This window comes from Trichomycterus rosablanca, chromosome 20 (genome assembly GCF_030014385.1).
Source record: "Trichomycterus rosablanca isolate fTriRos1 chromosome 20, fTriRos1.hap1, whole genome shotgun sequence".
Taxonomy (NCBI): domain Eukaryota; kingdom Metazoa; phylum Chordata; class Actinopteri; order Siluriformes; family Trichomycteridae; genus Trichomycterus; species Trichomycterus rosablanca.
Genome location: NC_086007.1, coordinates 67,083 through 92,500, shown reverse-complemented (window position 1 = coordinate 92,500; position 25,418 = coordinate 67,083). Strand labels below are relative to the sequence as shown.

Sequence of the window (25,418 nt, the reverse complement as noted above, 5' to 3'; positions counted from 1 at the left end):
GGACTCCGAAGTCCAGCTCCAAGGTACAATTGGCATCATTTTAATTTTCACTATTTATATAATTGTTAAGCGTTTTTATTATAAACAGACCAATAAGTTTATAAATGAAACACGCAATTGTTTTGCTCATGTACATTAGTATTATTTGCTTAAACTAAAACAGTGACGTTGTCCATGCTAACATGCTAACATTAGCTTTAATTATATAATATATTATAAATAAAATCACAGGTACACAATATTTACAAATTACATCATAAATGTTATAATAAACCTTATTTAAAATGTTTTAAATCAAAATAGCTGTTCAGTTCCTACATTTACATAATACTAAATAATGATGCTATCATTGATTCTACTCATTATACATTTAAACATAAACATAATTATTATTTAATTTAAATGATTTAAACTTTTATTGTCTTATTGTCAAAAGTTTTTATATTTTATTAATACTTTGATCCAATAAATACGTGTTCGCACTGAAAGTGATGTCAGATATTAGATTAATTAATATCGTAATTTAATGAAAGTATTAAAATGTGTGATTATTGAGACAGTAAAATAAAGACGTGTTTGTGTGTGATGGTGATGAGGAGGATGAGGATGAGGATGGTGGTAGTGATGAGGATGGTGGTAGTGATGAGGATGATGGTGATAAGGATGATGGTGATAAGGATGATGGTGATAAGGATGATGGTGATGAGGAGGAGGAGGAGGAGGAGGAGGAGGAGGAGGATGATGATGATGATGATGGTGTTAGTGATGAGGATGATGGTGATGAGGATGATGGTGATGAGGATGATGGTGATGAGGATGATGGTGATGAGGATGATGGTGATAAGGATGATGGTGATGAGGATGATGGTGATAAGGATGATGATGATAGGGTCAGTGATAGCTCAGTGGTTAAGGTACTGGACTAGTAAACAGAAGGTTGCCGGTTCAAGCCCCGCCACCACCAAGTTGCCGCTGTTGGGTCCCTGAGCAAGGCCCTTAACCCTCAATTGCTCATCGTGTAAGTCGCTTTGGATAAAAGCGTCTGCTAAATGCTGAAAATGTAAATGATGATGATGATGATGAGGATGATGGTGATGGTGATGGTGATGGTGATGGTGGTGGTGATGATGGTGATGGTGATGGTGATGGTGATGGTGGTGATGGTGATGGTGATGGTGATGGTGATGGTGATGAGGATGATGGTGATGATGATGGTGATGGTGATGGTGGTGATGGTGATGGTGATGGTGATGGTGATGGTGATGGTGATGAGGATGATGGTGATGATGAGGATGATGGTGATGAGGATGAGGATGATGGTGATGATGATGATGAGGAGTTTGTGTATTTTCCTCAGGCGCTGTTGGAGAGTAAATTAAAAGCCTTCAGTATTGGGAAGATGGCTGTGGCTAAAAGAACTCTCAGTAAGAAAGAACAAGATGAACTAAAGAAGAAGGTGAGACGAAGAAATCTTTATATTTAACCTTTTATTAATAATTTTGTTTTACTTTACTCACAGTAATTAACACATAACTAATGAACCCTGGTGTGTATCACACAGTAATGATGTGAGCAGAATCAGGTTTATCTGACTGTATTATTTCACTGTATTACAGCAGGATGAAAGAGCAGCAGCAGAAATTTATGAAGAATTCCTGGCAGCGTTTGAGGGGGGAGATGGCAGAGTCAAAACGTTTGTACGAGGAGGACTCACCAACGCCACCAAAGGTAAACACTCCCCCCACCACCACCTTTCCTTTTTTCTGGTTACTGAGTTCAGTACACATCACCATCACAGCTTTTAATTAATATTATGAACTTTTATTAAAGACAGTTACTGACATCTGAAATATTTTCTGTTTCTGCTGTAAATGAGAAGTAAAAAAAACTCAAAACACAAAAGAATAAAGGGAATTAGAATGAATGTTAAGAGGTTTAAATGATGCTGCAGTAAAGTTTTTATTGTGTTTATTCAGATGAAGCTGCAGTCGATGATAAGAGAGGAAAACTCTACAAACCGAAATCTAGAATTTTAGAGACAAAACCTGTTCCTCCCCCGGAACCTCCTGCACTGTTTGTTCCTTTAGATAAGCGCAATGTAAGTATTAATATTAAAGGTTTATTCATTGTGCTAATTACTGATCAAATAAATAATTTATATATAAAATTTTGTAGGTTTCTAAGAAATCAGATAAAGAAAAGAAGAAGAGCAACCTGGAACTGTTTAAAGAAGAACTCAAACAGTACAGATCACCTTCATACATCTAAATTTATCAGCTCTCTTCAGTCATTCACATATATTACTACTGAGTGTGTGTGTGTGTGTGTGTGTGTGTGTGTGTGTGTGTGTGTGTGTGTGTAGGATTCAGGAGGAGAGAGATGAAAGGCACAAGTCGAAGGGGAGAGTCAGTAGATTTGAACCTTTACCAAACACAGAGGGAAGAAAATCGTGTAAGTAACTTCTCATGTTTAACATAAAGATAAAAAATGCTAATATCAGAATGTTATAAATGTTTTTTCATTAATTACTTTATTAAATCACATGTAATTTAAACATTATTTATAATTGAGGAGTTTTTGTTATTGATAAGTAAACATTTGTTTGATATGGATTTATTGTTTGTGCTGTGTCAGTATTGGATGATTCTGCTCCAGGTTCTCATGATGTAGGAGATCCAACAACCACTAATCTTTACCTGGGAAATATAAACCCCCAGGTAATCACACACCAAACTAATTAATCATTTAATAACCATCTCATCAGAAATCTCAGCATTGATCAGCTGATCAACAAACTGTTTAATCCATATTTCTAACTTCTATCACCTTGATAATGTTACATAATTGTGGTAGATGAACGAGGAGATGCTGTGTCAGGAGTTTGGGCGGTATGGACCGTTAGCGAGTGTGAAGATCATGTGGCCGAGGACGGACGAGGAAAGAGCTCGAGACAGGAACTGTGGCTTTGTAGCTTTTATGATGAGGAAAGATGCAGAACGAGCACTGAAACATTTAAATGGTACATTCTAGTAGGGATTTTTCTAAAACCATAGATGAATTTTAGCTGTGAGTTTTAGCTCTGATTGTGTTTCTCTTTGTTTAGGAAAAATGGTTATGAACTTTGAAATGAAATTAGGATGGGGTAAAGGTGTACCAATCCCCCCTCACCCCATCTACATCCCTCCCTCCCTGATGGAACACACCCTTCCTCCTCCTCCATCCGGCCTGCCATTCAACGCCCAGCCCAAAGAAAGGCTGAAGAACCCCACTGTGCCCATGCCTCCTCCTCCCAAAAGCAAAGAGGAGTTTGAGAAGGTAACTGATTTGGAACAGAATGAGAACTTGTTTAGACACTAGACATTTTTATTTATTTATAATTTTTATTACAAAAGATTATTGTTTAGTAGTAATTAGGATGAGGCACTGCAGCTACACTTTTGTTCTTAATGTTTTTTTCTGTATTATGGTCCTGTTTCTACTGCACGGTTCCATGTGGTTCAGTATGTTTTACAATCCATAAACTAAATCCCTACATTTGGTTCCCCTTGTTGATCAGGAACTGAGAGTACCAGAGCGGGTGGTGTGGGTGGTGTAAATATTGGTGCTGATCCGCCGATTGTTTTAACAGAATTGCTGCTGGATTGAAAATCCACTTATTGTATCCCACTGCAGGAGGTTTGTTTCAGTCAGTGTGATGTTTTACACTGGAAAAATGGAAAAACCTTGAAATGCTTCTGATCAGCTGATGAGGTGAAGGATCTGATGAGTGTGTGATCAGAAGAGGAGGAGGAAAAAGATTTTCTGAAGACTTTCACACAGAATAAAGTACACATGGTACCAGAGGACCGCAGAGCGGTGCACTGATAAAGATAAACTAAACCTAAACAGAGCTACAGGAAAATGAAAAACCACAATTATTACAGCAGGGCAAACCCAAACTTCCCAGCTTCACCCTGTACTACAGGAACGGATGGTAGCACATCATGTACAGCTTGAAGAGTTCTGGATCTGTTACTGTATTATACCATAAGGAACTGTGCAGCAGAAAAGAGGCTTTAATCATTTGTTGTTTAATTCTTTTATATTAGTATCAGTACATCACATCCAAAATCACTTCCTTCCTTTGGTAATAAAATGATCTGTAGTGTCTCATCTTGTCAGACAGAATATAAAGCGTTGTGTGATGTGTAATTAGTTTAATAGTAGTAGATATATATTAAGTTTATGCACTGACGTGGGTAAGTGTTCAGATTAAAAATCCAGATTTTGATGATTTCTACAAAAAGGTTTTTAACTTGGTCTCGTTTTAAGAGTTTCTATTGCACTGGTTCTGTGTATGATGGAGTTTAGCGTAGCCGTTAGCATGGAGTTAGCTGAGTAAAGTTTTAAAACTGACCAGTGTAGAAGTGCTTTAGTGATGTTGATGTTGAGTAATGTTTCTGTAGTGTTAATGTTGATTTTGCTGTGAACAATACTCACGTCTATTCTGTGTTTATTTATGATGTGACTTCATATCCAGACTCTGTCGCAAGCCATAGTCAAAGTGGTTATCCCAACAGAGAGGTACATGCTCTACTCTTCCTTCTTTCCAAATTCTCTCATCTCTACACATCATCTCTAGTGTTGATCTATTGGCTATGTGCTGACTACCATCGCTGAGTTCTACTGAGCAACAGTCCAGCAGCATCATTATACAGGCACTGAATGTAGATTTAATCTGTAGGATAAAAGTAATCGTAGTAATAATGATAAAAATACTAGTAATATAAATAATCAGACATTAATTTAAACTGCACTCATGTTTTAAACCAGTGCCATGAATAAAATGTTGGAAATGTCTTGGACTCGTACAAACCAGAGAGTGAAGCACCACCATCCAGACAGCTGCATCCTTAGAGACTTAATTCTATAAAGTCTACACATATATATATATATATATATATCACAAAAGTGAGTACACCCCTCACATTTCTGCAAATATTTTATTATATCTTTTCATGGGACAACACTATAGAACTAAAACTTGGATATAACTTAGAGTAGTCAGTGTACAGCTTGTATAGCAGTGTAGATTTACTGTCTTCTGAAAATAACTCAACACACAGCCATTAATGTCTAAATAGCTGCAACATAAGTGAGTACACCCCACAGTGAACATGTCCAAATTGTGCCCAAAGTGTCAATATTTTGTGTGACCACCATTATTATCCAGCACTGCCTTAACCCTCCTGGGCATGGAATTCACCAGAGCTGCACAGGTTGCTACTGGAATCCTCTTCTACTCCTCCATGATGACATCACGGAGCTGGTGGATGTTAGACACCTTGAACTCCTCCACCTTCCACTTGAGGATGCGCCACAGGTGCTCAATTGGGTTTAGTCCATCACTTTTACCTTCAGCTTCCTCAGCAAGGCAGTTCTCATCTTGGAGGTTGTGTTTGGGGTCGTTATCCTGTTGGAAAACTGCCATGAGGTCCAGTTTTCGAAGGGAGGGGATCATGCTCTGTTTCAGAATGTCACAGTACATGTTGGAATTCATGTTTCCCTCAATGAACTGCAGCTCCCCAGTGCCAGCAACACTCATGCAGCCCAAGACCATGATGCTACCACCACCATGCTTGACTGTAGGCAAGATACAGTCGTCTCGGTACTTCTCACCAGGGCGCCGCCACACATGCTGGACACCATCTGAGCCAAACGAGTTTATCTTGGTCTCGTCAGACCACAGGGCATTCCAGTAATCCATGTTCTTGGACTGCTTGTCTTCAGCAAACTGTTTGCGGGCTTTCTCGTGCGTCAGCTTCCTTCTGGGATGACGACCATGCAGACCGAGTCGATGCAGTGTGCGGCGTATGGTCTGAGCACTGACAGGCTGACCTCCCACGTCTTCAACCTCTGCAGCGATGCTGGCAGCACTCATGTGTCTATTTTTTAAAGCCGACCTCTGGATATGACGCCGAACACGTGGACTCGACTTCTTTGGTCGACCCTGGCGAAGCCTGTTCCGAGTGGAACCTGTCCTGGAAAACCGCTGTATGACCTTGGCCACCATGCTGTAGCTCAGTTTCAGGGTGTTAGCAATCTTCTTATAGCCCAGGCCATCTTTGTGGAGAGCAACAATTCTATTTCTCACATCCTCAGAGAGTTCTTTGCCATGAGGTGCCATGTTGAATATCCAGTGGCCAGTATGAGAGAATTGTACCCAAAACACCAAATTTAACAGCCCTGCTCCCCATTTACACCTGGGACCTTGACACATGACACCAGGGAGGGACAACGACACATTTGGGCACAATTTGGTCACTGTGGGGTGTACTCACTTATGTTGCAGCTATTTAGACATTAATGGCTGTGTGTTGAGTTATTTTCAGAAGACAGTAAATCTACACTGCTATACAAGCTGTACACTGACTACTCTAAGTTATATCCAAGTTTCACCTGTACTTTATATGTATTAAATAACTTTAGCAAATCTAATATAGTAGCACTGTATATGAAACCACTGTAGCGCCTCCTGCAGGTTTGGTGTATCATTGTCCTTATGATTACGCAGCGATGATGCAGAAACCCCGTTCACTTTATAAGCAGATATTACAATTATCACTTCATTAATTTTCCTGTATTAGCACCAGGCGAACTTCATAACCTTTACTAGCATAACAGCTGAATAAACATTACAAGTGATTAAAATCAGTACTGTGCTAATGAACTGTGCTAATTAGCAGTACATAATGACTGTACACACGGTTGCTTCTGGCTCTTGCTCAGTGGAACTTCTGCAGTAGTGCACCTCAATTCGTACCACCCAATCCTCTGTATGTCGAGAGAACTTTGACCTTGGCCTTGGTGAGCAGCACAAGCTGAACTGCAGCAGCAGCAGCGAGGGACCCGAAAAACGTCCCGGGATCAGGATTGGGGAAAGTATACGGAATCACTTGGGTATGATCGGCTCCAATGCTCTGTGATTTTATCATTTCACTACATTCTGATCCAAAGTGATAGAAATGATTCTAAATGAGCTGAAGTGACAGTTGTAGTGGACACTCTGCGCCCAGTGCACTGGCTAACTCCATTATCAGAATGTTGTGATTACTCCATTCCTGTTTAATACATGTTGATGTAGATGCAGTGAGGGAGCAGTGCTATGGCTTATTAATAAATCATTAGAATAATTCATGAATTTTATTATAAGAGTGTGTGTGCTGTTACACTACCAGTCAGTTTTAAATCTTACACTATACATGATTGATTCACTGTAGTGCAGCTCAGATTAGGTGTGTGAGTGTGTGTGTGTTGTATAGATGGTGCACTGAGATGATGCCAGGAAGCTATTGTATCATTTAAACATGTTTTTAAACCTGATTTAGTTCTTTTTTTTTTATAATTGGAGCTCATGTAGTCCTGATAATCAGGTAAATTGTATTTCTGTAATATTTGTAGTGCACTTCAGCACCTCCTGCTGCTGAACTGTAGTATAATGTCGCCTCACCGTTGAGTTCATCCTCATTAAAACATTAAACTCACAACTGTTTAAAGAGTCACATTACAAAAGTGCGAGCAGTAATCACACCGTTTTATATTGTATATTTTTTGTTTACCGTGTGAATAAAGGTGAATAGATATTTAAAAAAAACAGAACAGTCGGGGGGCTCGAGTTTCAGGTACCGGCAGGATGAAGTGGCTGATTGTAATGGGCACCACTCTTATCAATAAGCAATATTTTCTGGCATTATAAATGAGTGTGTGTGTGTTGGTTAAAGGCTCTGAATTGTATTTTAACTCTGCTGTTTTTGTAGGAATTTACTCTGTCTAATTCATCGCATGATCGAGTTTGTGGTGCGTGAGGGACCCATGTTTGAGGCCATGATCATGAACAAAGAAATCAACAATCCATTATACAGGTCATTATAACTTTTATCTTATCATTTCTCCCCTCCTGAATCTGATGGGACTTGGAGGTTCAGAGTGTCAGTATATGAGGGTTTTTATTGTTGAAAATAATGAAATGATGGGCTGGTGGCTTTAAAATCACTTGAATTATGTGGTTAAAAAACGTTGAACAATATTGTGAATAGATTTATTCTTTACGTTTTGGAGCAGTAACGTTCTAAAGCAGCAGCTTAGTGGGTTTTCATTCATTTATGATATTTTTATCATGGTATTTAGCAGATTTTTTATTTAGACAGACTATTGTGACTGAATGCAGTTCACTTGAAGGTTAAGGGTCGTATTTAAGGACACAACAGCATCAACTTGGTGGTGGTGGGTCTTGAACCAGCAACCTACTGATAACTGGTCCAGTACCTAACCACTAAGCTGCCACCACCCTTAACATGTTGGAATTCTTCTCTTTCAATTAAAACCAATATCAGTTTATTCTGATGATGAGAAATCATTGATCTGAAACCACACAGGCAAAATTCTTCAATACATCATTAAAATAAAACAAAAAACAGTCCAGACAGTTATTATTATTATAGACATAATTATTTTATACACATTATATTTAAATCATCTTTAATGGTAAATATTGTGTTTTAGGTTTTTGTTTGAGAACCAGAGTCCGGCTCATGTGTACTACAGGTGGAAGCTTTACACCATCCTGCAGGTCAGTGATGATCAGATTAATCATTATTCTTATTATTATGTAAATATTATGAATGTGAGTTCTTCTGATGATGATTTTTTATATAAATCTCTTACAGGGAGATTCTCCTAACAAGTGGAGAACTGAAGATTTTAGGTTGTTTAAAAATGGCTCATTATGGCGCCCCCCTCCATTAAACCCTTACCTGCACAGTACAGCTGAGGAGGAGCAGGAGAAGGAGAAGGAGAAGGAGAAGGAGAACGGGGAGGAAGAAACCAAACAGAAAGGATCACTGAAAGATGAGTACGTTACTGATCTTCTCTCAGTTCATCTTTACACACTGCTGATCAGAAACAAAAATAGAAATGAACATATAGACACAAGAAATAATTAAAAGATCTAAAGAACAATCATGTGTATAAAGTGGTGTAAAACTCTAAATGATCTCTGGGTGGGAGGAGTGGTATTTGTGTCATCTTTATCTATTATCTTTATCTAGTTTATTTTCTACATGAACCTCTCAAATCATTCAGCAGGAATCTCTGATCATTCACTAGTGTAGATAAACATGTAAAGAATCTGATCAAAACTTCCTATAAAATTCATTACCGGGTTGTTGAAGAAGTGTGATAGTAAAAGTGTATAATGTGAGTGTTGTGTAATTGTCTACATGCATGTCTACATGAACCATTAAAGACCAGATCAGCATTACAATCTCATTACTGACTGAAACGCACTTGGTCAGTTAAAGTTAATGTGAGGTCTCAGGTCAGTGTAGCGCACCATGATAAAACTCAGCTATTAGTTTATTATTTGATTATCTTACCTGCTTTTATACACAAAGCACAAACACACGCCTATCACTGTCCAATTTGTTACAACTATCCATCTTACCAACCAACATTTACCAAAAAAAAAGAGTTTTTAGTACCATGTAAATGTTAAACAAGACTAAATCTAACCCTAAATTGTGTGTGTGTGTGTGTGTGTGTGTGTGTGTGTGTGTGTGTGTGTGTGTGTGTGTGTGTGTGTGTGTGTACAGTGAGAGAGATAAGCTGGAGGAGTTGTTGAGATCTTTGACTCCCAGGAGAAACGATATAGCTGAAGCCATGTCGTTCTGTCTCTCTCATGCGGATGCTGCTGAGGAAATCGTGGAGTGTATCGCCGAGTCTCTCTCCATCCTAAAAACACCCCTACCTAAAAAGGTACAAATAAAAACACTTTACATTATTCATTTTAGCATCAGAACCATAAAAAAATACTACTCCAAATCAGGACAAGTCATGAAGTATAAAAAACACAGTGTTTCTTACATTTACCCAAAATGTTCATGTTCTGCCTGTGTACCTTAATTTCATTTGTTAAACGTCCATTCCTGTTTTATTCTAACCTCATTAAAAGCTCAGGTCAGTGTGCTGTTGTACTGTGATGTTTTGGTGCTAAGTGTTCCGAGTTGAATGTGTTTTGAAACAGATTGCGAGGTTATACTTGGTATCAGACGTGCTGTTTAACTCCTCAGCTAAAGTGGCTAACGCCTCCTACTATCGTAAATTGTAAGTAATTGTAAGTGTAAATGATTATAGATTTGTATCAGTCTCTGATTTTTGTGATTAAAATCCAAATGTTCTCTCTCTTTTTATCAGCTTTGAGATCAAACTGTGTCAGATGTTCTCAGATCTAAATGCCACGTACAGGGCGATACAGGGTCACCTACAGTCCGAACAGTTTAAGGTGCTTATGTACTTTTATTAATCTGCTGTGTGAATAATTTTATACTATTAGGAGGAAAATAAATAATTGTGTACGTTATAATTCAACCCTGAATTGCTGGATATAATAGTTAGGGTTAGTTAACCCAAGTAGCTGTAATACACCTGAGTGCAGGTAGCACAGAGAGGTGTTGGTGCTGTCTGTGAGATAAAGCGCTGTGTCTCAAACCACACTTCTTAAAATGGCAGCCTCACCAGTGATGTGAAACTATCGACTGTTTAATAAGTCGGATGGTATTTAGGACACAGCAGCTCTCCTCTGTTGTTTGATTGATTGCTTTAGCTTAGTTTTCTTTAGCACAACTGTTTAAAAGATTTATGGAAGTTAATTATTTTTAAGTAATTACTACTTTTAATCAGATATGGTACAGTTAGGTTTATTAAATATTTTTTATTTCTGCACAGCAAAGAGTGATGTCCTGTTTTCGGGCGTGGGAGGATTGGACCGTGTACCCGGATCCGTTCCTCATTAAACTGCAGAACATTTTCCTGGGTCTCATCACTCTTGATCAGGATAATGAGCCTGAAGTTCCAAAGGTAACATCCATACAACCTTAAAATAACCATCATTAATCTTTCACTGTTTCTACAGGGTGGCACGGTGGCTAAGTGGGTAGCACTGTCGCCTCACAGCAAGAAGGTCCTGGGTTCGATCCCCAGGTTGGGTTGTCCTTTCTGTGTGGAGTTTGCATGTTCTCCCTGTGTCTGCGTGGGTTTACTCCGGGTGCTCCGGTTTCCTCCCACAGTCCAAAGACATGCAAGTGAGGTGAATTGAAGATACTAAATTGTCCAAGACTGGGTTTGATATAACCTTGTGAACTGATAAACCTTGTGTAATGAGTAACTACCGTTCCTGTCATGAATGTAACCAAAGTGTAAAACATGACGTTAAAATCCTAATAAACGATAAACAAACACTGTTTCTACACGGTTTTAAATCGGTGGTTCTTTAGTTTTAGTCCCGGCCTCGGTTTCTGATAACCTTTAATCTTAAAGACACAATAACGTTTTCTTTCAACCCAGAGTTCCAAATAAAGTTCAAGTTTTATTTCTTTGTCACGGCCTTATGCTGGTTAACGTGCAGTGAAATGCTAATATGTCTGTCTGTTTCCATGAAATGAGGTTAGAGAATATACAGAGTACAATATACAGTGTATCACAAAAGTAAGTACACCCCTCACATTTCTGCAAATATTTCATTATATCTTTTCATGGGACAACACTATAGACATGAAACTTGGATATAACTTAGAGTAGTCAGTGTACAGCTTGTATAGCAGTGTAGATTTACTGTCTTCTGAAAATAACTCAACACACAGCCATTAATGTCTAAATAGCTGCAACATAAGTGAGTACACCCCACAGTGAACATGTCCAAATTGTGCCCAAATGTGTCGTTGTCCCTCCCTGGTGTCATGTGTCAAGGTCCCAGGTGTAAATGGGGAGCAGGGCTGTTAAATTTGGTGTTTTGGGTACAATTCTCTCATACTGGCCACTGGATATTCAACATGGCACCTCATGGCAACGAACTCTCTGAGGATGTGAGAAATAGAATTGTTGCTCTCCACAAAGATGGCCTGGGCTATAAGTAGATTGCTAACACCCTGAAACTGAGCTACAGCACGGTGGCCAAGGTCATACAGCGGTTTTCCAGGACAGGTTCCACTCGGAACAGGCTTCGCCAGGGTCGACCAAAGAAGTCGAGTCCACGTGTTCGGCGTCATATCCAGAGGTCGGCTTTAAAAAATAGACACATGAGTGCTGCCAGCATCGCTGCAGAGGTTGAAGACGTGGGAGGTCAGCCTGTCAGTGCTCAGACCATACGCCGCACACTGCATCGACTCGGTCTGCATGGTCGTCATCCCAGAAGGAAGCTGACGCACGAGAAAGCCCGCAAACAGTTTGCTGAAGACAAGCAGTCCAAGAACATGGATTACTGGAATGCCCTGTGGTCTGACTAGACCAAGATAAACTCGTTTGGCTCAGATGGTGTCCAGCATGTGTGGCGGCGCCCTGGTGAGAAGTACCGAGACGACTGTATCTTGCCTACAGTCAAGCATGGTGGTGGTAGCATCATGGTCTTGGGCTGCATGAGTGCTGCTGGCACTGGGGAGCTGCAGTTCATTGAGGGAAACATGAATTCCAACATGTACTGTGACATTCTGAAACAGAGCATGATCCCCTCCCTTCGAAAACTGGGCCTCATGGCAGTTTTCCAACAGGATAACGACCCCAAACACAACCTCCAAGATGACAACTGCCTTGCTGAGGAAGCTGAAGGTAAAGGTGATGGACTGAACCCAATTGAGCACCTGTGGCGCATCCTCAAGTGGAAGGTGGAGGAGTTCAAGGTGTCTAACATCCACCTGCTCCGTGATGTCATCATGGAGGAGTAGAAGAGGATTCCAGTAGCAACCTGTGCAGCTCTGGTGAATTCCATGCCCAGGAGGGTTAAGGCAGTGCTGGATAATAATGGTGGTCACACAAAATATTGACACTTTGGGCACAATTTGGACATGTTCACTGTGGGGTGTACTCACTTATGTTGCAGCCATTTAGACATTAATGGCTGTGTGTTGAGTTATTTTCAGAAGACAGTAAATCTACACTGTTATACAAGTTGTACACTGACTACTCTAAGTTATATCCAAGTTTTATTTCTATAGTGTTGTCCCATGAAAAGATATAATAAAATATTTGCAGAAATGTGAGGGGTGTACTCACTTTTGTGATACACTGTATAATCATAAAGCAGTGTAGATGTAGACGTTTCTCAGTTGAAGACGTGATCAAATGCTCATGAACACTTTAATGTACTGTGAGTTCAGCAGGTGGAGAAGGTGGAGGATCTGGATGGTGCACCCATCATGGAGGAGGAGGAGGAGGAGGAGGAGTTAGACGGTGCTCCTTTAGAAGATGTAGATGGTGCTCCTTTAGATGGGGCTCCTCTGGATGGTGCGCCTCTAGATGATCTGGATGGAGTTCCTATAAGGAGCACAGAGGAGGAGCTGGATGGGGTTCCTCGTGAGTGTCAATGTACCTACAGAATTATACAATTACACACCCGCCTTTTTCCTAAAAATACCATCTTCTGATCTTTTGTGTGTGTGTGTGTGTGTGTGTGTGTGTGTGTGTAGTACGTGGAGCTAAAGCAGGGTTTAAGATGGCACCATCCAAGTGGGAGGAAGTGGACGGACCAGCTCTGGAGGCTCAGGGTTTATTACTTTTAATTGCTGTTATTAATATTTCTTCTCTGTGTTGCGTTTGATGTTCTTGTACTGAACTTTGTTTTGTTGATCTCTGATACCAGCTGTTACCACATCAAAGTGGGAAGTCTTTGATCTACCAGAAGAGTCAGACAAAAATAATGAGAGGTAAAAATGTATATTAAATTATTGTCATGGTAACTGTAGTACTCTTGAAAACCTGAATGGTCTTGGCACCCTCTGAATGGTGGGTGATGGTTTGCAGCTTTCCTTGGTCAGGGCGGGTCTAGTGCATTTCACACAACAGTACACGCCCACCAGTAGCCTGATCACACAAGGCTGGAGTTCATGATTTAATTCTCTTCACACTGAATTCTGATGTTACTGTTTTCATGCTGCAGCAGAAATGTGAAATTCATCAGACCTGGTGATGTTTAACCATCTTTATTTGACAAGATTTGGTGAACCTGTGCCCATTGTAGCCTCAGATTGCTGTTCCTGGCAGATATTAGTGGAACCCAATACATTCATACGCTGTGCTGCTGCCACATGACCTGACCGATTCAGATGCACGATCAGGTGTTCCTAATGAAGTGGATAGTTAGTGGTTATATGCGTTTTTTTTGTTTTTGTGGTAATTTTGAGTATTTACTGTGTCTAATAGGGACTCACATGAACTTGATAGGAAGGAGAAAGAGAAAAGTTCATATTTACAGGAACAGCCATTACCCCCCCAAACTGTAAAAGAGGAACAGCATGAGTCCAAATCCAACAAGCTGTCAGAGATGAGCGAGGAGAAACGAGCCAAACTCAGAGAAATTGAGGTTCACTTACTTATTCTCATTCAGCAGCTATAATCTTATTATTAATTAATATTTATTATAATAATGAAAAACGTTTGTGTTTCTTTCAGCTGAAAGTGATGAAGTTTCAAGACGAGCTGGAATCTGGGAAACGGCCAAAAAAGTCTGGACAGAGCATTCAGGAGCAGGTGGAGGTGTACAGAGAGAAGCTGCTGCTGAGGGTCAGTTCTCTATGTTCAGTAGAACCATGTCAGTAGTTCCTGAACTTTACAATATTAGTTCCTGTTCTGTGGTTCCACTTTTACTGTTCTTTACATTTGTTGCATTCGGGCAACACTTTTATTTAAATCCACTTTCTTGTTTCAGAATGTTTTTGGTTCTCTGGTGAAAGTTTTACTACCCTGAGAACGTAGATCATTTTTCCTAAAGTACTCCCATCGTGTACTAACATTATTTCATATATTTAAGGAAAAGGAGAAAGAGGTGGATAAAGATAAGGAGAAAGAAAAAGAGAAAAAGGAGAAAGAGAAATCTGACAACACGCACAGAGATAAAGAAGAACCACCATCATCATCCAGCAGGAAAGAGAAGTGAGATCCACTTACTGCAGGATCACTTTCATCCATTCTTCCTCATTAAAATTACAATCAAACCTTTAAAATTCATTAGAATCATCATTCATGCCCGGATCATGGTCGCAGTGAGCCTGGTTACACTGGGAAAGGGTGCCAGTCCATCCCCCCACCGCTGAGACTCGAACCCAGATCCTGGCGGTGGCGGGCTAGCATATCAGAACGCTACACCACCTGAGTGCCCAATTATTTATTTATTTACTGTTTGTAGTTCCTCCTCTGGGTTACAGTTAAGTTGAACGTAACTGTACTTCAGATCTCAGTTTCTAACAGAATGTCTGATTGGATCCGATTGGTTGGATTAGAATTGAATTTAATAACAAGGTTTATTTTGACTGCAATAATTAATGACTTCACAGAACTGAACTCTGATGTGATTGGTTGTTCTTTGCTTTGCTCTGATTGGCCAGGAAACGTAGACACAGCCCATCTCCCAGTCCGAGTCGCAGTGGTAGCAGCGTCCGTCGTGTCCGTTCTCCTTCTCCACGATCAGAACGCTCAGACAGATCTCACACTAAAGAGAGTTCACGCACATCCTACAGAGACTCGCCACGGGAGAGCAGAAAATCCTCCAAACGGTACCAGAACCTCCACACATCCTCCCCACAACATTCACACAACCTCTCCACAACTTGCACACAACCTCCACACAACCTCTCCACACAACCTGCGATTTGGTTAGAGATACACCAAAGTTGTTGTTTTACCCTACCCTACCCCAAGTGTCTTTGATTATCATGTCCCTGCCCTATAATAATTAATAATAATAAAATGCATATTAAACACAGATGTGTTATTGTAGTGTTTATTTTTTTTTGCATATTAATATTTTCTTTCTGTTTTGATTTTATGTGCAGGTCTCCGTCTCCAATTGCAACACCTAAACGATCCCGTAGATCCAGATCCAGAACTCCCAAAAAGTCCTCCAAAAAATCGCGTTCACGTTCACGATCTCCACATCGCTCACACAAGAAATCCAAAAAGAGTAAACACTGAGGAACCCCTCTGACCCCAAAACCCTCTCGCCCACTGGACTTAGTCTCATTCTGTAAATATTTAGGAAACAAACGTCCCGTTTCCATGTAGCTTCCTATTAAATTCACTTCATCCACACCTAAAGTGCCCGTCTAATGGGGAGGGGGGCATGATGACTCATCACCATGGAAACGGGGAGGTGCAATGAGACTGCTGGTTTTTATGTCAGTAAAATATAAAACGTTTCAGTTGTATAGATGTTTTTGATTTTCAATAAAGACAAAGTCACAATGATTTCTGCCTTGATCTTAATATTATCTGATCAGAGTTTTTTTTTTTATAATTACTGATCAGATAAAATTGAGCAAATAAAATTTTCTACTGTAATTTATTAAACATTTATCATCCTGTTTTTAAAGATCTCTAAAAATTATTTACTGTACCTGGACAAAAAGGTTCTGTTGAAAAATATTGTGTAGATGTACAATCGGCTATATTCAGCTTTATAATTACAGAAATTACATTTTATATTAAGAGCTGAATGATTGAATAACATTAAAACTATAAGCCATGTTAATAAAAACTTAAGTGTTAATAAACAGAAACAGCACATTCAAACTGAACACTATAAAAAATGGCCTTTATCATGTTTGGTTCAAATTATTAATTCTAAATTAATTAATTCTTAATTATGATTTTTTTTTAAGTCAGAAGTTTCTGTTGTACCTGTATAACTAAAATCAGCACCTTAATTCAGTTTTTAATTATTTTATGGTAATCAGAAACGTGACCAAAATATGTGGACACTCCTATTATTTTGGTCCCGGTGTTTCAGACGCATCCATTGCTATAAGCTGTCTAAAATTATTTATATAATATTACTTTTAACTTTGCTGCAGCAGTTTGGGGAAGGTCCATTTCTGTCAGCTACATAAAGACTTGGTGTGTCGAGTAAAGTAAGGTTAATGAATTAGAACGTTGATAACGAGACAGAATTTTTTTTTCGTGTTTTTAGGAACTGGTCATGTTCTTTCCTTTTCTGTCTTAAGAAGATAAAGTTTAATCACTTCGCCAAAACATGCAGATGGTGGATTGGCTGCTCTGAAAGTGCACTGTGTCGCACAATAACATGGTTCCTGAGGTCCAGGGTTTAATCTTTTAATAATCTTTTAATCATTACAGATTACTCCCTGTCAGTGTCTGCGAGGGAAAAAAAACATGCCAGTGGTGGATTGGCAGCTTTACACGTGTTCGTGTGAATGAGTAAATAAGCAAGTAAATTGAGCTTTCGAATAGATTAGTTCCTACAAAAGGCTCCATATTACTGCCTTGCTCCCAGTGTTAGGCACCAGACCCACCGCGACCATCTCCAGAATAAATCTGTTAGTAAAATAAATGAGTGACTAAAATGACTTCTGTACCAAAGAATCGACTCGCGAATGAGTCGCTAGTACAGTTAAGTAACGCGGAACAGGAAGTGTTTTTGTTGTTAGCGGAGTTGCTAATCTCAGCGGTGTGAAGATGAGGATGATACCGGTGTTGGTGTTCTGTATGTCGGTGTGTTGGTGCTGCAGTGCTTCGGTGTTTGATGGAGTTTTGAGCAGCTCTGATTCCTGTGTTCAGTCCTGCAGTCAGACATTCAGTTTACACACAGAACCAAGTGTAAGTACCGCTAGCATTAGCGTTAGCTTTAGCGTTACTGCTAATGTTTACTAACAAAGCACACCACATATCTCTTAAATAATAATAATAACACTAGATTACTTTAGATTATCCAGATCTTATAATCCTGATAATAACAATCAGATTCATTCAATTTTGTTACACATATGATTTGGATTATATTTGTTATTTAACATTATTTTTGTTATAACTGATTTTTTGCTGTGACTTAATTATTAAAACACACACACACTATAATTACAGCTGGCTTCTCTGTGCCCATATAGTGGAATAGTGGTCTCTCTGCGAAGGTCCAGAAGAAGAATTGAGTTTCATCTTATGTTGAAATGAAAACTGTCAGGATCATCAGATAACACGTTCACCCTAACCCCAGACTAAACTTTACTGATTCAATATTTATGAACACTAATAATAATTTTTTTCAGTCTTTTCTTAATATTAAACATTTTGCACTAACAGTCCTGATTAGTTTTTTTATTTTCATGTATTTAACAGACATATGTCATTACCTTTAGGAGGACGAGCTGTACGCCTGTAAGCGGGGGTGTCGACTCTTCTCTATCTGCCAGTTTGTGGTTGAAACTGAAAATCTGAATCAAACCCAATCTGAGTGTGAATCTGGTACTTATTTTCCTTTAAGTTACACTCAATTCATTGTGTATGTTAATGTTCATTTTAAACTATACTCTGCATTTGATAAGCTAAATGCAGCTAAATGCATTGGCAGTGGAAGCTCAGCAGTTAAGGTACCAGATTGTTAATCACAAGGTTGCTCTTTTGAGACCCACAATCTGGTTGCTACTGATCGAGGCTCTAACTCTTAACCCTGAACTGATTGCTGTGCATTCATTTGTAATAGTAAGCCACTTGCTAAATGTTCTAAATGTAACAGTAAACTGTATTCTGTTTATCAGTGAGGAGAATTAGCACAGGGATTAGGGTTATAATAAACTGTTTTTTTTTTGTAGCATGTGCTGAAGCGTATAATGGTGAAGAGGAACAGTATGCTTGCTCACTTGGGTGCCAGAATCAGCTTCCATTTGCTCAGCAACAGCAGGAACAGGTAACCCTAACCTTAGAAACATTCCAATAATTAAGTGTTAGGTGTAGATTGTAGATACAGTTGTGTTGAAATAGTATTTCCTTTTCTGGTTGTTTTTCTGTGCTTTTTCAATCATTAAAACACAATATTAATATCTTCCTTCTGACTATTCGGAATGGAAGGTTCAGCGGTACCCTGGTAAACCAGTTAAATATCATTAGTTTGATGCATCAGTGTTACTGTGTTTCATTTGATATTTTTATGGTTTTAAAACTGGCTGATTAAGTAATTCATTGTTTTGGGGTTTGTTTGGTTGAAGTTGTTAGCAATGATGCCCCGGATTCACCTGCTGTACCCGCTCACCCTGGTGAGAGAAATGTGGGTGGATATGATGAATCAGGCTCAGGAAGTGTTCTCCTCATCCTTGACAGTTTACCTGCAGGCTGATGATGGAAAGATGGTTGTGTTTCAGGTAAAAACAGGAAGTGGGCTTACTTTTAAAAACTAAGAATCACCTAAATTGGAATCACACCTGTGTTAATAATGTACTGATCCCATGCTAAAGATTAATCTTTCACTAAGCAGTCATTTTATTACACTTTGAATCTGATCCAGATATTGAGAACTGCTGGTGTATCGATCTGATACCTAGTACTAATCTCAAAACTCAGTTCTAATGACAAACTGAATGTTGATCCTGTATAGAGAAGTGATCACATACAAAACACTGATCACATACCAATTATTAATTCTGATAAAAAAAACTGATATTGATAACTAATGACCTGTAGAGATTCTAATATTGTACTATTATCGGTTATTGGTTAGGGTTAATAATTAATAATTTGTTTTCTTGATGTTCCAGTCAGAGCCACAGGTCCATCTGATCACTCTGAGAGATGAGCTGAAGGACGAATCACGTATGTATATATGATTATTTAAAGTAAACTCTTTTTTAACTTTATATATGGATTTATTTACTTACACTGTGTGCTTATTTTCAGCTGTTAAAATGTAGTTTACATCCCTCTAAATAAAAAAAATACAAAATAAAAACTGGTGATGTGTTAGTAAACTGAGAGATCTTTAATTAGCAGTGTTTATATTTATTGATATTATATTTAGTATTATAAGTTTAGTAGTGTTTCTATAAAGTTTTGTAATGATTATAGTTGGGATGTCAATGTTAATTATTAACATAGAAGTTAATGCTGACAGTTTAACAAACCCTGACTCGCCATCAGTTGCTCATGCTCCAGCTCTACATCTTAATTAATTATGCTTACCATGTTTACTTAGTGCTTGTCATGATCTGTTTGCTAGAGACTTGGTGTAACATTTACATTCTGATTATTGAACTGGTTCTGATCATGGTGTTTACGTTCATCTTATTGTTCTACATCATTGCCACGCTTAATATAGTATTCTTTTTTTATATAAATAAAGTTAATTTAAACTTTGTTTTATACTTTTATGGGACACAAATTTGTTGTTTATGGGTTAACAGTTAATTAGTGACGTTCATTTATCAAAATTTGGCAAAATTTCCACCGCTAGTTTTTAATAATAGATTATTCGATGATATTATGAATGTAGTAAAGATTGAACAGTTTGAATATGATACATATGCACTCAGTACACAATACGTCACTAGCACAGTCTTATTTTTGAACACATCTAATGTATTGGATATATCTGATGTTCTCTGACGTTATATTGAACAGTTTTGGCTGAGGGGCGCAGTGAGCCAGTGTATAGAGAGTACAGTAGCAGTTTGGTACAGGAGCGACTCGGAGTTGTGGCCCACGATCAGAGCAACTTTGAGAACCAAAACGATTTGTTTTCCTGTTTGTCCAGGTTTGTTTAATTACTAAACATTGTTATACTCACTGGTTTGTTTTTTCATTAATAATACTTAACACTCAGAATGCTGCAGAAATGTTCCTCTAAAGTTTTACTCAGTTAAAGCTGATCAGCTAATAAAAAGGATTTTAGAAATGTAAAGTTATTGATTTTTATAGTTTAATCTTTAGTAAAACAAAATTATGTGAATAATGTTATTAATGGCCTTGTAATTGAACAGTTTATGTAATTGTAACTGATTTATGTTATGATTAAGATTAGATATAAGTTTATTGTTTTTGATGATCAGGAGCCCTTGGCTGCCCGGCTGGATCTTAACCACCACACTGATTTTCTCTGTTCTGGTTTTTGTCTGGATCTGCTGTGCTACTGTGGCAACCGCTGCCCACCAGTACCATCCTGTTCAGGTAATCAAACTTTGTTAGAACCTTTGGATTTTTAACTTAACACAAACTGTTCAAACTTCCATTAAAAGCTTTTGGGATAGAGAGTAAGAATGAAAAACTGGGTTGGAATGTGCACAGGCTGGGAAAATAGGGCAAAGAGAGGAAGTAAACAGGGGTAAAGAGAGTTGAGATGGGAAAGAGGAATTGAGACAGGACAGGACTGAATTTGTTTACTGGAACCAGACATGGTACATTTAATGGACAAGGGGAGTTTGGACAGAACTAAGACACTAGGAACATGCATGGGACATGGTGGAACAGTGGGAACACTACAGGTATATAAACAGGTCAGTAGGAGTTAAAACAGGACATAAAAAGTCAGGATGGGTTGAGGAGTAAGAAGAAATTAAAACAGGGTGGAAGTTGGGACGGGAGTCAGGGGAATGGAGTAAGGGTGATGGAGTGAGAATAGTGTGAACAAAAGATTATTAACCCTAAATGTATGTTTGTTATTACAGAAGCTGAGTTTTAATGGAGACCTGGAGTTCATGAAGGAGCAGAAATTGATTCCTTACTCACAGTCCTCTTTGCTGGTGGTCACTTCCTTAGGTACAGATGATGAGGCAGGACCGCTTCCATCCAAGATTAAATTGAACGAAATGTAAATATTTCTGTTCACAAAAAGGAGAGGTCAGATTTGGTAGATGGTGTAAAGTTAATCTAAAAGAAGATATATTTCTTGAAATTCCTTTTCTGTCAGCTCATCACAGGTGGACATGTCTACATAATTCATAATTCTGGGATTTGATATTAAAATCTAATATGATTTTTATGTATATGATTATGACAATGAGTTTCTATAAAAATTTTGTTGTACTTTGTGTTGCTAAAGTATTTTGGTATTTGATATTCTACTTTCGTCATTTTTGGAGGAAATAGCGCTTGTATTGCTGGTGCAGTTAATGTTTTGATTAATACAGAAGTTTACTTAAATATTTAGAGTGTTACACGGTTTTGATTAATCAGGTTGAATTGTGTTGCTTATTTCTAACCAAAAACCACTTACTAATGAGATGGTGAAGAGAACACATCAGCATGACTATGAGATTGTATTTAAAAAATGTATCACAGTGTATTTGAACTAGGGTGTTTGTGAGCATTTAAACATTTTAAGAAAACTGCTGCTAGGCAACCGTGTGCTTAAAATACACTTTACTCTCTGGTTCTGTAACGTTGGCACTGACTAAGATTTAACTTGTCAGCTCTTGGTTAGTCCCTGTGAGAACCAAATGTAAAACTGTCAAGAACGTTTTTCCCTTCTGATGTGTAATTTATTTACAAACAGCTAAGCATGAGGGGCAGCTCTGTAGTGCAGAGTAATTTGGGATTTGGACTTAATTAGTCTTTAGTCTCTGACTGTGAGAGGTTTAGCATGTTTGCAAAGTGTATGTGGGTTTCCTTCTAAAAAATATAAAAGTGGTACTTTACATTATTTTAAGGTGTAATGGATTGCCCCCCTGTACAGGGTCTATTCCTGATTTATGTCCAGTGTTTCTGGATATAGATGGAAAAAGCTTTTATTAATGTACTGAATTTTAATTAGTGACTCCCTATTGATGTCAAAAGGTCAAACATGTGTGACCTTTTATTAAATTAATGCTACAATTTTTTTTTATTTTGAAATACTAGATAAGTAAAGCATTTCGTATCCTTACTGAACACAAAATAAATGCAGCATAAACAAATGTAGAGGAATTAGGGCATGTGGCTTTCAGAATGAAGCTGAATTCCATTGTGGGTAACATTGAGGAAAGGGTTAAAGCAGTTAAAAAAAAAAAAAAATGTAAAATGAAGGTTAGATGTAATTAAATATTAAAACAATGACTTATTATTTATGAAATATGTTGTTTAGGGGTATGTGAGCTCAAACGGCAGGTTTCTAGGCTGACCGTTTTTACACAACTGTGATATCAGGGTAACAGACATTTTGGTAGAAAATCACTTACTTGTCTTTGAGTGTTATTTTTCAATACACTAAAATATCACATTATAAAATAAAGAATTTCAATTTGTAAATGACAAATTTCTGTTTATAAAGGTTATCTGAAGTGGTTCTTTATTTTTTAACCCTACATTAATAAACAGAATAACCCCACCTGTGCTGTGTATATATGTATATATGTGTATATATATATATATATATATATATATATATTATAATTTTTGTCAGTTAAAAATTCAAGAAAATGACTAAGTCACAGATTAATGTTTTGCATTTCACGAATATGGTTTGTAGTATCTAATGTGGTAGTATACAGTATGTGTGGGTATATGTTTCTAGTCAAACATAACAACAAGATTTGAAAGATCCTCCGGGTGCTCCGGTTTCCTCCCACAGTCCAAAGACATGCAAGTGAGGTGAATTGAAGAAGCTAAATTGTCCATGACTGTGTTTGATAACCTTGTGAATCGAATAAACTTGTGTGATGAGTAACTACCGTTCCTGTCATGAATGTAACCAATGTGTAAAAACATGATGTTAAAATCCTAATAAACAAACAAACAATAAAACCTAAAAGCATGAGAGTAAAGTGTAAACTGTTTTGAAGAATAAAATTAGCATGAACAATTTTTACTCCTCACTGATTCATCATTAATCTGTTCATCAGGGATGAAGCAACATCTTTTCATCCTCCTGTTTATCGCAGGTAAGACACAATAAGATCCTAAAGCTTTAGAAAATTAAAACTGAGTTAGAAAACCATGTCTGTGAGGGTTAGTGAGGGATGCAAGGATGTAAACTGTGCAGAGCTATTTTATATTAACTCATGTAACGAAGTTTTATATGACTAATTACAAACTTCATTCCAGTAAAAGTTGGGACGTTTAGTAAAATTCAGTAAAAAGAAGAATCTGTGATGTGTTTCATTCTCTTCAATCTTTATTTCACTGATAAAAGTAAAAATAAAATATTTCTAAGATTTCTCTGAGCGTGAATAAAAACAGGTTTAAAATTTGATGCTGTAACAGACTCCAATAAAGTTTGACAGAGGCAGAATAAGAGTGAGACTTTTAAGAAATGTTGAAGTTCCAGTGTTTGAAAGGTTTCACAATGAGCAGGTTGGTACCAGGTGAAAGAATCATGATTCATAACTGACAAGCCTCAAGCCAAAGTGTTACAAATGCATTAAAAAAGAAAAAAACATCTACAGTGGGGTGAAAAAGTATTTAGTCAGCCACTGATTGTGCAGGTTCTCCTACTTAGAAAGATGAGAGAGGTCTGTAATTTGTATCATAGGTACACTTCAACTATGAGAGACAAAATGAGAAAAAAAAAAATCCAGGAAATCACATTGTAGGATTTTTAAAGAATTTATTTGTAAATTATGGTGGAAAATAAGTATTTGGTCAATAACAAAAGTTCAACTCAATACTTTGTAACATAACCTTTGTTGGCAATGACAGAGGTGAAACGTTTCCTGTAAGTCTTCACCAGGTTTGCACACACTGTAGCTGCTATTTTGGCCCATTCCTCCATGCAGATCTCCTCTAGAGGAGTGATGTTTTGGGGCTGTCGCTGGGCAACACGGATTCCACAAATTTTCTATGGGGTTGAGGTCTGGAGACTGGCTAGGCCACTCCAGGACCTTGAAATGCTTTTTACAGAGCCACTCCTTCGTTGCCCGAGCGGTGTGTTTGGGATCATTGTCATGCTGGAAGACCCAGCCACGTTCCATCTTCAATGCTCTCACTGATGGAAGGAGGTTTTGGCTTAAAATCTCACGATACATGGCCCCGTTCATTCTTCCCTTAACACGGATCAGTCGTCCTGTCCCCTTTGCAGAAAAACAGCCCCAAAGCATGATGTTTCCACCTCCATGCTTCACAGTAGGTACGGTGTTCTTGGGTTCTTCTTCTTCCTCCAAACACGACGAGTTGAGTTTTTACCAAAAAGTTCCATTTTGGTTTCATCTGACCACATGATATTCTCCCAATCCTCTTCTGGATCATCCATATGCTCTCTGGCAAACTTCAGACGGGCCTGGACATGTACTGGCTTAAGCAGGGGGACACGCCTGGCACTGCAGGATTTGAGTCCCTCTCGGCGTAGTGTCTTCCTGATGGTAGCCTTTGTTACTTTGGTTCCAGCTCTCTGCAGGTCATTCATCAGGTCCCTCCATGTAGTTCAGGGATTTTTGCTCACCGTTCTCATGATCATTTTGACCCCACGGGATGAGATCTTGACCCCAAGGGAGATTATCAATGGTCTTGTATGTCTTCCATTTTCTTACAATTGCTCCCACAGTTGATTTATTCACACCAACCTGCTTGCCTATTGTAGATTCACTCTTCCCAGCCTGGTGCAGGTCTACAATTTTCTTTCTGGTGTCCTTCGACAACTCTAGTGAACATAAGATGTTCAAAGATGCATTATGGTCCTGCACGCCCATTTAATTATTCTGGCAGGAAAC

General features: G+C 38.3%; 2 protein-coding genes across 5 annotated transcripts in view; both read left to right on the top strand.

The window, feature by feature from the left end:
- Nucleotides 1-16,266, top strand: part of u2surp (U2 snRNP-associated SURP domain containing) — a 16,322-nt gene extending 56 nt beyond the window's left edge. Inside the window, exons 1-25 of one of the 4 annotated variants that reach the window (XM_063016240.1) lie at nt 1-23; nt 1,358-1,456; nt 1,617-1,728; nt 1,977-2,098; nt 2,176-2,243; nt 2,363-2,451; nt 2,656-2,717; nt 2,854-3,019; nt 3,104-3,315; nt 4,520-4,563; nt 7,797-7,901; nt 8,542-8,608; nt 8,706-8,890; nt 9,630-9,792; nt 10,061-10,140; nt 10,231-10,318; nt 10,762-10,893; nt 13,185-13,380; nt 13,494-13,571; nt 13,667-13,730; nt 14,227-14,386; nt 14,476-14,586; nt 14,834-14,955; nt 15,408-15,575; nt 15,855-16,266. The exon at nt 1-23 is cut by the window's left edge and continues 56 nt beyond it. In XM_063016240.1, the coding sequence (XP_062872310.1) occupies nt 1-23; nt 1,358-1,456; nt 1,617-1,728; nt 1,977-2,098; nt 2,176-2,243; nt 2,363-2,451; nt 2,656-2,717; nt 2,854-3,019; nt 3,104-3,315; nt 4,520-4,563; nt 7,797-7,901; nt 8,542-8,608; nt 8,706-8,890; nt 9,630-9,792; nt 10,061-10,140; nt 10,231-10,318; nt 10,762-10,893; nt 13,185-13,380; nt 13,494-13,571; nt 13,667-13,730; nt 14,227-14,386; nt 14,476-14,586; nt 14,834-14,955; nt 15,408-15,575; nt 15,855-15,993 (2,855 nt within the window). In that variant the 3' untranslated portion in view covers nt 15,994-16,266. Of the gene's footprint in view, nt 24-1,357; nt 1,457-1,616; nt 1,729-1,976; nt 2,099-2,175; nt 2,244-2,362; nt 2,452-2,634; nt 2,718-2,853; nt 3,020-3,103; nt 3,316-4,519; nt 4,564-7,796; nt 7,902-8,541; nt 8,609-8,705; nt 8,891-9,629; nt 9,793-10,060; nt 10,141-10,230; nt 10,319-10,761; nt 10,894-13,184; nt 13,381-13,493; nt 13,572-13,666; nt 13,731-14,226; nt 14,387-14,475; nt 14,587-14,833; nt 14,956-15,407; nt 15,576-15,854 lie in introns of those variants that run through there. The other 3 variants (XM_063016239.1, XM_063016238.1, XM_063016241.1) reach the window with 3 other exon arrangements.
- Nucleotides 16,267-17,452: 1,186 nt separating this feature from the next.
- On the top strand, nt 17,453-23,577 carry tmem59 (transmembrane protein 59). Its single transcript, XM_063016973.1, has 8 exons — nt 17,453-17,634; nt 18,171-18,276; nt 18,624-18,718; nt 19,017-19,169; nt 19,563-19,617; nt 20,422-20,554; nt 20,850-20,967; nt 21,465-23,577. Exons 1-8 carry the CDS (start codon nt 17,494-17,496, stop codon nt 21,609-21,611), a joined length of 948 nt encoding a protein of 315 aa, XP_062873043.1. The 5' UTR covers nt 17,453-17,493; the 3' UTR covers nt 21,612-23,577.
- Nucleotides 23,578-25,418: the final 1,841 nt, after the last annotated feature.

Coding starts and splice junctions, on each gene's coding strand:
- tmem59 (XM_063016973.1), top strand. CDS start 17,494: ATGAGGATGATACCGGTGTTGGTGTTCTGTATGTCGGTGTGTTGGTGC. Junction 18,277..18,623: donor CCAATCTGAGTGTGAATCTG/GTACTTATTTTC, acceptor TTTTTTTTGTAG/CATGTGCTGAAGCGTATAAT. Junction 20,555..20,849: donor TTGTTTTCCTGTTTGTCCAG/GTTTGTTTAATT, acceptor TTTGATGATCAG/GAGCCCTTGGCTGCCCGGCT.